This window comes from Erinaceus europaeus, chromosome 10 (assembly GCF_950295315.1).
Source record: "Erinaceus europaeus chromosome 10, mEriEur2.1, whole genome shotgun sequence".
Lineage (NCBI taxonomy): Eukaryota > Metazoa > Chordata > Mammalia > Eulipotyphla > Erinaceidae > Erinaceus > Erinaceus europaeus.
This window is the reverse complement of record NC_080171.1, coordinates 74,356,078-74,368,142: the sequence shown is the minus strand read 5'-3', so window position 1 is coordinate 74,368,142 and position 12,065 is coordinate 74,356,078. Positions and strand designations below refer to the sequence as shown.

At 41.5% G+C, this 12,065-nt stretch overlaps 1 protein-coding gene across 8 annotated transcripts in view; it reads right to left on the bottom strand.

Moving 5' to 3' along the window:
- SMARCA2 (SWI/SNF related, matrix associated, actin dependent regulator of chromatin, subfamily a, member 2) overlaps positions 1-12,065 on the bottom strand; it is a 277,308-nt gene that overhangs the window by 103,642 nt on the left and 161,601 nt on the right. For all 8 annotated transcript variants that reach the window (XR_009552039.1, XR_009552040.1, XM_060199759.1 and 5 more), the window contains exon 26: positions 9,630-9,707. Coding sequence is in view for 6 of the 8 variants with exons in the window: in XM_060199759.1 (XP_060055742.1) it covers positions 9,630-9,707 (78 nt within the window). In the remaining 2 variants the exon portion in view is untranslated. The remainder of the gene's footprint in view (positions 1-9,629; positions 9,708-12,065) is intronic.

Sequence of the window (12,065 nt, the reverse complement as noted above, 5' to 3'; positions counted from 1 at the left end):
AAAAGCCTAGACCAAGTAGATTAGAAGCATCCAATAGCACAGCTATATACAAGATACTGGATACTGTACAGCAAACCATAACAAAAGGACTTTTCAAAGTTAACCCAATTAACAAATAATGTGATGATAACATTAACTATCGATTGTCTTTTTGAACCCTAAGACAGCAGGAACCTCACATCTCCACTTTAGAGCCCCTACTTCCCCCAGTCCTGGAACCCTTGGATAGGGCCCACTTTCCTGTATGCCTCTCCCAATCCAAACCAAATAATATTGCATCTGCCGATCACAACCTAACCAACGCAACGATTGCCACCTCAACATGCTTCACCTCAGACTGTGTCCAGAGACTTCACGTGTGGAATGACAACCCTTCAGCTTCATTACTCGGTGAGACCTTTCCTTTCATAGTACACTCTAATTTCACCTCAGGTAGTTCACTTTCTAACAAAGTCCCATAACCTAGATATACACCAGTTTCTGTGAGAGAGAGCTTATGTGCACACATATCCATAAACTACTGCAAAATATATACCTGAAAGCAGAAGTACACTAGAGTTTGCAGTGAGTACCTCCCTAACACTTCCTCTCCACTATTCCAAGCTTGGGATCCATGATTGCTCAACAAATTGTTTGGCTTCGTATGTTAACTCTCTTTTCAATCACCAGGTTCCAGATGCCACCAGGATGCTGGCCAGGCTTCCCTGGATTGAAGACCCCACCAGTGTGTCCTGGAGCTCAGCTTCCCAGAGACACACCTTACTAGGGAAAGAGAGAGGCAGACTGGGAGTATGGACCGACCAGTCAACGCCCATGTTCAGCGGGGAAGCAATTACAGAAGCCAGACCTTCTACCTTCTGCAACCCTCAATGATCCTGGGTCCATGCTCCCAGAGGGCTAGAGAATGGGAAAGCTATCATGGGAGGGGGTGGGTTATGGAGATTGGGTGGTGGGAACTGTGTGGAGTTGTACCCCTCCTATCTTATGTTTTTGTTCATTAATCCTTTCTTAAATAAAAAATTAAAAAAATAGTAAAAAGAAGAATGAAATGAAGTATCACTTCTATGAGACAAATCGCCTACCCTGCACAATACACACTGACATTATAGCAGACCAGGCTTCTGCAAAATGATAACTATCAGAAAACATCAAAGTCAAAATAAGTAAATAGCTAAGAAGGTCACTTCTTCAAATGCTAAGGTTCTTTTGAAGCTGCTCTGATGAAGACAGCTGTAACCCTTGCTAAAACTGTGAAAATTATGGTGGTTCTGGGTATTGTAGGCAGCACATGACTGTAGCAGTGGGTGTGGTATGAATTATACCCTGTGATCTTATTACCTAGTATACATCATTACTTAATAAAAATAAGTAACTTTTTAAAAAAAATTTCCTCTTTTTGTTGCCATTGTTGTTTATCATCATTGTTGTTATTGCTGCTGCTGTTGTTGGATAGGACAGAGAGAAATGGAGAGAGGAGGGGAAGACAGAGAGGGGAGAAAAAGATAGACACCTGCTGACCTACTTCACTGCTTGTGAAGCGACCCCCCCTGCAGGTGGGGAGCCAGGGGCTCGAACCCAAATCCTTAGGCTGGTCCTTGAACTTTGTACCATGTGTGTTTAACCCACTGTGCCACTGCCCGGCTCCCATAAGTAACTACTTTAAAAAATTTTTATTTATAAAAAGGATACACTGACAAAACCATAGGATATGAGGGTTACAATTCCCACCAACAGAACTCCGTATCCCATCCCATCACCTGATAGCTTTCCTATTCTTTAATCCTCTGGGATATGGACCCAGGGTCATTATCGGGCACAGAAGGTGGAAGATCTGGCTTCTGTAATTGCTTCCCCGCTGAACATGGGTGTTGGCAGGTCAATCCATACTCCCAACCTTTTAAAAAAGATGAAGATGGGAGTCGGGCGGCAGTGCAGTGAGTTAAGCGCACATGGTGCGAAGCGCAAGGACCGGTGTAAGCAACCCAGTTTGAGCCCCTGGCTCCCCATCTGCAGGGGAGTTGCTTCATAGTAAGTGAAGCAGGTCTGCAGGTGTCTATCTTTCTCTCCCCCCTCTGTCTTCCCCTCCTCTCTCCATTTCTCTTTTCTATCTAACAATGATGACATCAATAACAAAAACAACAGTAAGTACAACAACAATAAAAAGGGGGCAACAAAAGGGAAAATAAATAAATACAAATATTTTTTAAAAAAAGATGAAGATAATGCCTTGATACACATCAAGAAGGCTCCTTTTTGCTCAAGCAGGCTTTACCCAGCAATAAGAAGGGGCACAGGGAGCCGGGTGGTGGTGTACCTGGTTGAGCGCAGCACATGTTACAATGTGCAAGGACCCAGGTTCAAGTCCCCGATCCCCACCTGCAGGGGGAAAGCTTCACAAGTGGTGAAGCAGGGCTGCAGGTGTCTCTCTGTCTCTCTCCCTCTCTATGTCCCCTTCCCTCTCAATTTTTGGCTGTCTCTATCCAATAAACAAATAAAGACAATAAAAAGTTTTTTTACAAAGATGGGGAACAGCCATGCTAAGTTGCAGATGCTACTATGATTCCTTTCTGAACTCCCTGGGCAGATGACTTCATCAATGTGTCCTGGACCATCAGCTCTCCAGAGCCCTATCCCACAGAGGAAAGACAGAAACAGGATGGAGGCATAGATTGATCTGCCAACACCCTTGTCCAGTGGGGAAGCAATTAAAGAAGCCAGAACTCAGACCTTCTGCACCTCAAAAAGAATTTTGGTCCATACTCTCAGAAATGTTAGGGAAAGATGACAAGAGGACTCCGAACTCCAATTCCATCAGGACCCAAGAGAGAAGAGGAAAAAAGGATGGTCACTTGAAAGTGGTAATAGGTATGATTAGAAAGGAAGAGAAGGAACTTCTGGAGGCGGAGTTATGAGCAGCAGATCGTTTTCTCTCCTCTCCTCTCTTCTCCTCTCTTCTCCTCTCCCCTCCCCTCCCCTCCCCTCCCCTCCCAGATCAACTAGGAATACCAAAGGAGACCACCCGGGACCGAAACAAGACAGGACTAGAATGACCACAGGAACCCACTAAATCACCGGTGAGTACAAACACGTGTGGCTGGTGACAGAGAGGAGAGAGGAGCCTAAGGAGAGATTAAGTGACTGCTAACAGTTCAGCAGTTTATCAGTGGAGACACCAACTCCAGTTGGCTCCACCAACAAGGGGACAGCTGAAGGGAGGAGAGGACTCCCCAGAGACTCACCAAGTGCAACTCTGAGTCTCCATTGCTACTACCCTCAGAATCTGGAACAGCAACAGGGAGGGACACCAGGGGACAGAGATCAAACCGGGAAAATCAGAAGACCTATACCTCGGTGGCATAGCTGAGGGGCTGTGAAAGTCTCTTTGCAATAACCACTGGATTATCTCTGCCACACCTTGCTTTATCTCTTGGTCAGCAGTCAGTGATTAAGCTAAGAAGCCTATTGATAGTTTAAAAGCCCTCAGGCTCCGATAGCCTACAGGGAAGAAAAAAAAAGAGGCTTTTAAACCGCTGAGCTCCAACGCAGGGATTGAAACAACTGTTAACTTCCACCACTGTGAATCCTTTAATTAACTTACTTAGACACAAGTCAATCCAGACAATAGTGACCAATAATTTGAAAAGTACTGATAAAGGGAACTCATAACATAATATATAAAATGGTTAAAACAACAAGAAAAAATATTGGAGAATCAAACCAGGACAAGAGTCCAGCTAAAAGTCCTCCAGAGGGTGAAGCACAAAATAACAAGTTCAGCATCCAAACACTAGGTAAGGAAATAATAAGAGGAGTGAGTAAAGAATTTGAAAAAATTGTAATCAGAAATGCAGGAACAAAAAATGAGAATATGGAAGAAAATACTAATTTTCTCATAGTTATTAGAGAGCTGAAAGCTGAAATCGCTGAGCTAAGAATGCAACTAGCTGAACAAGTTAAAACAGTATCAGAGCAGGGCAAAAAAATAGATGAACCCCAGAAAACAGTAGAGGGCAGAGAGAATAGAATCTGTGAGGCTGAAGACAGAATTAGCAAGATTGAGGATAAATTAGAGACAACTAAAAAAGAAGTAAGAGATCTCAAAAAGAGATTAACAGACACTGAAAACAACAACAGAATCCTATGGGATGACTTCAAAAGAAACAATATACGCATTATTGGCATACCAGAGGAAGAAAGAGAAGGAGAGGAAGAAAGCATTTTCCAGGCCATAATAGCTGAAAACTTCTCTAGTCTAGACAACATCAAAGACATAAAGATTCAAGAAGCCCAGAGGGTCCCAAATAGAATTAACCCAGACCTAAAGACACCAAGACATATCATACTTAGAATGGAAAGGAATAAGGATAAAGAAAGGATGCTGAAGGCTGCAAGAGAAAAACAAAGAGTCACCTACAAAGGAAAACCCATAAGATTAGCAGCAGACTTCTCCATACAAACACTACAGGCCAGAAGAGAATGGCAAGATATCTATCGTGTGGTCAATGAGAAAGGCTTTCAGCCAAGAATACTATATCCTGCTAGACTGTCATTCAGACTAGATGGAGGCATCAAAACCTTCTCAGACAAGCAACAGTTGAAGGAATCAACCATCACCAAGCCTGCCCTGAAAGAAGTTTTGAAAGGTCTCCTATAAACAACCAGACCACCACAAATAGGACATATATCAAAACACTCTAAAACTCTACAAGAATGGCGTTAAAATATCTTCAATCTTTGATATCAATAAATGTCAATGGCCTGAATTCACCTATTAAAAGACACAGAGTAAGAAGATGGATCAGAAAACACAACCCAACAATATGCTGTCTACAGGAAAACCATCTAACTCAACAAGACAAACACAAACTTAAAGTGAAAGGATGGAAAACTATCATACAAGCCAATGGCCCACAAAAAAAGGCAGGAACAGCTATTCTCATATCTGACATGATAAACTTTAAAATAGATAAGATTAAAAAAGATAGGAATGGACAATACTTAATGCTCAGAGGATCAGTCAATCAAGAGGACTTAACAATTATTAACATCTATGCACCCAATCAGAAGCCATCTAAATACATCAAACGTCTACTGAAAGAGCTACAACAATATAAAAACAGCAACACAATCATAGTAGGGGACTTCAACACCCCACTCTCTCAACTTGACAGATCATCCAGGCAGAAAATCAATAAAGACATAAGGGAGCTAAATGAAGAGATAGATAAACTAGAACTATTGGACATTTTCAGAGTCATTCATCCCAAGAGACTGGAATACACATTTCACTCAAATCCACATGGGTCATTCTCAAGGACAGACCATATGTTAGGCCACAAAGACAGCATCAGCCACTTCAAGAGCATTGAAATCATACCAAGCTTCTTCTCAGACCACAGTGGAATTAAACTAACACTTAACAATCAACAAAAGATTAGTAACAGTCCCAAAATGTGGAAGCTCAACAGTATACTTCTTAACAACTTCTGGGTCAAAGAGGAAATCAAGGAAGAAATCAAAATGTTTTGAGAGTTCAATGAAAATGAAGACACAAGCTATCAAAATATTTGGGACACAGCTAAAGCAGTCCTAAGAGGGAAGTTCATAGCTATACAAGCACACATTAGGAAACAAGAAAAAGCACAAATACATAGCCTCATTGCACATCTTAAAGACCTAGAAGAAGAACAACAAAGGAGTCCTAAAGCAACCAGAAGGACAGATCACTAAAGTTAGGGCAGAAATAAATAACATTGAGAATAGGAAAACCATACAAAAGATCAACGAAAGTAAATGTTGGTTCTTCGAAAGAGTAAACAAAATAGACAAACCTTTATCCAGACTCACAAAACAAAAAAGGGAGAAGACCCAAATAAATAGGATAATAAATGAAAGAGGAGATATCACAACAGACACCACAGAAATTCAACATATCATGCGAGGCTTCTATGAACAACTATATGCCACCAAGCTAGAGAACCTGGAAGAAATGGATGATTTCCTAGATACCTACCAACTTCCAAAACTAAGTCAAGTGGAAGTGGATAACATGAACAGGCCCATCACAGCTGTTGAAATTGAAATAGTTATCAAAAATCTTCCCAAAAATAAAAGTCCTGGACCAGATGGTTTTACAAATGAATTCTACAAAACCTTCAAAGAAGAACTAATACATCTACTTTTGAAAGTCTTCTAGAAGATTGAAGACACTGGAATACTCCCTGCCAGCTTTTATGAAGCCAACATCACCCTGATACCAAAAGAAGACAGGGACACAACCAAAAAAGAAAACTACAGACCAATATCTCTGATGAACATAGATGCGAAAATATTGAACAAAATTCTAGCCAACCAGATACAGCAGATTGTTCATCATGACCAAATGGTGTTTATCCCAGGCATGCAAGGTTGGTTTAATATACGTAAATCAATCAATGTGATCCACCACATCAACAAAAGCAAGACCAAAAACCACATGGTCATATCAATAGATGCAGAGAAAGCCTTTGACAAAATACAACATCCCTTTATGATCAAAACACTACAAAAAATGGGAATAGATGGAAAATTCCTCAAGATAGTGGAGTCTATATATAGCAAACCTATAGCCAACATCATACTCAATGGTGAAAAACTGGAAGCATTTCCACTCAGATCAGGTACTAGACAGGGCTGCCCACTATCACCATTACTATTCAACACAGTGTTGGAAGTTCTTGCCATAGCAATCAGGCAGGAGCAAAGAATTAAAGGGATACAGATTGGAAGAGAAGAAGTCAAACTCTCCTTAATTGCAGATGACATGATAGTATACATGGAAAAACCTAAGGAATCCAGCAAGAAGCTTTTGGAAATCATCAGGCAATACAGTAAGGTGTCAGGCTATAAAATTAACATTCAAAAGTCAGTGGCATTCCTCTATGCAAACACTAAGTTAGAAGAAATTGAAATCCAGAAATCAGTTCCTTTTTCTATAGCAACAAAAACAATAAAATATCTAGGAGTAAACCTAACCAAAGAAGTGAAAGACTTGTATACTGAAAATTATGAGTCACACTACTCAAAGAAATTGAAAAAGACACAAAGAAGTGGAAAGATATTCCATGTTCATGGGTTGGAAGAATTAACATCATCAAAATGAATATATTACCCAGAGCCATCTACAAATTTAATGCTATCCCCATCAAGATCCCAAGCACATTTTTTAGGAGAATAGAAAAAATGATACAAATGTTTATTTGGAACCAGAAAAGACCTAGAATTGCCAAAACAATCTTGAGAAAAAAGAACAGAACCAGAGGCATCACACTCCCAGATCTCAAACCGTATTATAGGGCCACTGTCATCAAAACTGCTTGGTACTGGAACATGAATAGACACACTGACCAGTGGAATAGAACTGAGAGCCCAGAAATGAGGCCACACACCTATGGACATCTAATCTTTGACTAAGGGGCCCAGACTATTACATGGGGAAAGCAGAGTCTCTTCAACAAATGGTGTTGGAAACAATGGGTTGAAACATGCAGAAGAATGAAACGTTCTGAACCACTGTATTTCACCAAATACAAAAGTAAATTCCAAGTGGATCAAGGACTTGGATGTTAGACCAGAAACTATCAGATACTTAGAGGAAAATATTGGCAGAACTCTTTTCCGCATAAATTTTAAAGACATTTTCAATGAAACGAATCCAATTACAAAGAAGACTAAGGCAAGTAAACCGATGGGACTACATCAAATTAAAAAGCTTCTGCACAGCAAAAGAAACCACTACCCAAACCAAGAGACCCCTCACAGAATGGGAGGAGATCTTTACATGCCATACATCAGACAAGAGTTTAATAACCAACATATATAAAGAGCTTGCCAGACTCAACAACAAGACAACAAATAACCCCATCCAAAAATGGGGGGAGGACATGGACAGAATATTCACCACAGAAGAGATCCAAAAGGCTGAGAAACACATGAAAAAATGCTCCAAATCTCTGATTGTCAGAGAAATGCAAATAAACACAACAATGAGATACCACTTCACTCCTGTGAGAATGTCACACATCAGAAAAGGTAACAGCAGCAAATGCTGGAGAGGGTGTGGGGTCAAAGGAACCCTCCTGCACTGCTGGTGGGAATGTCAATTGGTCCAACCTCTGTGGAGAACAGTCTGGAGAACTCTCAGAAGGCTAGAAATGGACCTACCCTATGACCCTGCAATTCCTTTCCTGGGGATATATCCTAAGGAAGCCAACATATTCATCCAAAAAGATCTGTGTACACATATATTCTTGGCAGCACAATTTGTAATAGCCAAAACCTGGAAGCAACCCAGGTGTCCAACAACAGATGAGTGGCTGAGCAAGTTGTGGTATATATACACAATGGAATACTACTCAGCTGTAAAAAATGGTGACTTTACCATTTTCAGCCGATCTTGGATGGACCTTGAAAAAATCATGTTGATTGAAATAAGTCAGAAACAGAAGGATGAATATGGGATGATCTCACTCTCAGGCAGAAGTTGAAAAACAAGATCAGAAAAGAAAACACAAGTAGAACCTGAAATGGAATTGGCGTATTGCACCAAAGTAAAAGACTCTGGGGTGGGTGGGTGGGGGAGAATACAGGTCCAGGAAGGATTCAGAGGACCTAGTGGGGTTTGTATTGTTATATGGGAAACTGGGGAATGTTATGCATGTACAAACTATTGTATTTACTGTTGAATGTAAAGCATTAATTCCCCAAGAAAGAAATAATTTAAAAAAAAAAGAAAGAAAGAAAGGAAGAGAAGGCAGGTCCATAGAAAAAAATGGGAAAAACTTATGTGTATATAGGCAGTTACAGATATAATAGTCAGCCCCTATCTGTGACCCTGGGAGAACCACTGCAGTTTCCAATGGAGGTAATGGGAACACAGAATTCTAGTGGTGGGAAAGGTGTAAATTACCACTTGTTATCTTATGGTTTTGTAAATCAATAATAAATCAACTAATAAAATTAGATTTAAAAAGAAGAGGCATGGCCATGGCAGTTCAACTGCTCCCCGGAAGCAGCATGAGGAGAATGTGAGGCACAACTACAGATTCAGCCCCCTGGAGCAGAACAGCCTTCCTGTATGAAGCTGGCCAAGGCTGGGATTCCAAAGGAGCTCAGAGTCGAGGCACCCCTGTAAGACGCCTGCTACATGGCCTATTCATAGGGTACAGCTACTTCCTAAATATTTTTTCTTTTATTTTACTAGAGCACTGATCAGCTCTAGCGGATTGAACCTGGGACTTTGGAGCCTCAGGCATGAAAGTCTCTTTGCATAACCATTATGCTATCTACCCCTGCCCCTAAACATTTTCATACAGGACCCTGGGCATCCTACTGCCCACTGCCATTCTCCCAGAGGAGCTAGAAATCAGGATTCTTTTTTACCTTGGCAAAAAATCTAAAAAAAAAAAAAAAAAAAAACCAAAAAATACTACATGTGCCAAGCCAAGCAAAATATGTCTGTAAGCTGAATCCAGTCAGTTTGTAGCAGCTCCCATCTAAGGAAAGGCACCAGTTTCCCAAACACAGTTTGTGTTCACAGAAAAAGGGTGGTGGAGAAAGGCATTTACTTCCATGAATTTCTGTCATCTTACCATAAAAAGGTCAAATTCTTCTTCTCGGCGAGCAATCATCTGGTTCAGGGTTTCATCATCTGGTACTTCGTCTTCCTCCTTAGGGGTAAGAAGAGAATGAGGTTTTAGAAGAGGTGTTTGATGGCTGGGGGGAGAAGAACAAATGAGGAAGGTGACTCCATCCTCCAGACTATATTTTCAGGTCAGAGAGGAAAGAGAAGCCTGAAGTATCCCTGGGTGCAGTAGCTACTGCCGCTATTTTACAAGTTCTCCTCAAATCACCTTCCCAGAACACAGTCTTTTTAGGGAAGAGACACTGCTGCCTGGAGGAAATGCTGGTTCTCCTGGATGGTGTGTATCTTGATTCCCTGACTCTTAAAACAAGAGATTATCCATTGATAAGTATCAGATTTGCATGTCTAAAGTTCCTGGTTCAGTCCCTAGTGCAGCATGCACCAGAGTGGTACTCTGGTACTCTCTCTCTCTCCCTATTTCATGAACACATAAGTTCATTCATTCAATACAAAAGCAGTGACTACAGCTCAATAAAATTATCTCCAATGATTCAAGATGATAATTACTTACAAAGATTTTCTTATCTAAATCTATTTCAATACCATATGATTAAAAAATATATATTTATTTATTCCCTTTTGTTGCCCTTGTTTTATTGTTGTAGTTATCATTATTACTGATGTTGTTGTTGTTGGATAGGACAGAGAGAAATGGAGAGAGGAGGGGAAGACAGAAGAAGGGGAGAGAAAGACACCTGCAGACCTGCTTCACCACTTGTCAAGTGACTCTGCTGCAGGTGGGGAGCCGGGGGCTCGAACTGGGATCCTTTGCTGGTCCTTGCACTTTGCGGCCACCTGCGCTTAACCCACTGTGCTACCGCCCGACTCCCGATTTTTTTTTTTTTAATTGGAGCAGTGCTCAGCTCTGGTGGTGTAAGGATCAAACCTTTTTGTTGTCTCTGTCATTCTAACTGAAAAAAGTTGGCCAAGAGCCTTGAAACCCCAGTGACAAGTGGGAAAAAAAGGAGAAGAAAGGAAGAAAGAGAAAGAAAGGAAGAAAGAGAGGGAGGTGAGGGGACTAAATGATTTTTTGCATTACCTGCCCCTTATTCATGTTTAGATTAACTGAAGTTGGCATACCTGTATACAACATATATTTCTTTTAATAGTTTTTATATTTTATTGATTTATTTTAATGAAGCGGGTACCAGAGTACTGCCCCACTCTGGGTTATAGTGGAGCTGGGATTGACCTGTGACCTCAGAGCCTCAAGAACAAAAGAAATTTGCATAACCACTGCACTGTCTCCCCTGCCCTGTACCATATACATACATTTAAATGAACAAAGAGAAAGATGAGCTGGGAGTAGACTTAAAACTGCACAGAACAATCTGGTCATCCAGTCTTGTAGTGAACAGATGGCCTGCTTTGTCTACTCTACTCCTAGAGCTACACTGTATCTTCTTCTTGATTATACAATGGGTGGGGTGGGGTGTGGGGTGGGGTGGTGCTGAGCTTCCCAAGGTAAAAAGCTTACCTAGAAATCCAGCAAGAAGCCTGTCCAGTGACCTGAACTTCAGAGAAAAATGACTAGCTGGGAAGTGCCTTTTCTCAGTGTCTCTAAGCATTCTCATATCAAGAGATGTGCCACCCAGAAAATGGTAACATTTGAGTGCCAGGGGGTGGTGCACCTGATTGAGCACACACATTACCATGCACAAGGACCAGGATTTGAGTCCCGGGTTCCCTCCTGTAGGATGGAAGCTTCACAAGTGGTCAAGAAGTGCTGCACGTGTCTTTCTCTGTGCCTCCCTCGTAATTTCAGTGTCTATACTTCTATCCAATAAATAATAAATAGAATATTTAAAAAATTGAAACTGGGGGAGTCGGGCTGTAGCGCAGCGGGTTAAGCGCAGGTGGTGCAAAGCACAAGGACCGGCATAAGGATCCCGGTTCGAACCCCAGCTCCCCACCTGCAGGGGAGTCGCTTCACAGGCGGTGAAGCAGGTCTGCAGGTGTCTATCTTTCTCTCCTCCTCTCTGTCTTCCCCTCCTCTCTCCATTTCTCTCTGTCCTATCCAACAACGACAACAAGAATAATAACTACAACAATAAAACAACAAGGGCAACAAAAGGGAATGAATAAATAAAATAAATATTAAAAAAAAAATTGAAACTGGTGATGTCTGCCAGAAAGGGCAAGAGCCCAGGACAGTTGAGTAGCACCTGTAGGCAGCTCCCAGCTAGAAGCAATTAAAGGCACTCTCCTAGGGACCCTCTGGGAGATAGCAACAGCTCTAAGGGTTTCAGGGGTTTGAAAAGCTCGCAGCACCCAATCTCAACTAGGTCAGAGACCAACTCCACTAGGTCAACACACTCAAGAACAAATCAACTCAAAATGGAGTGGACATGCCTGGCTGGCAGAGTTTCCTTCCTGCCCGTGT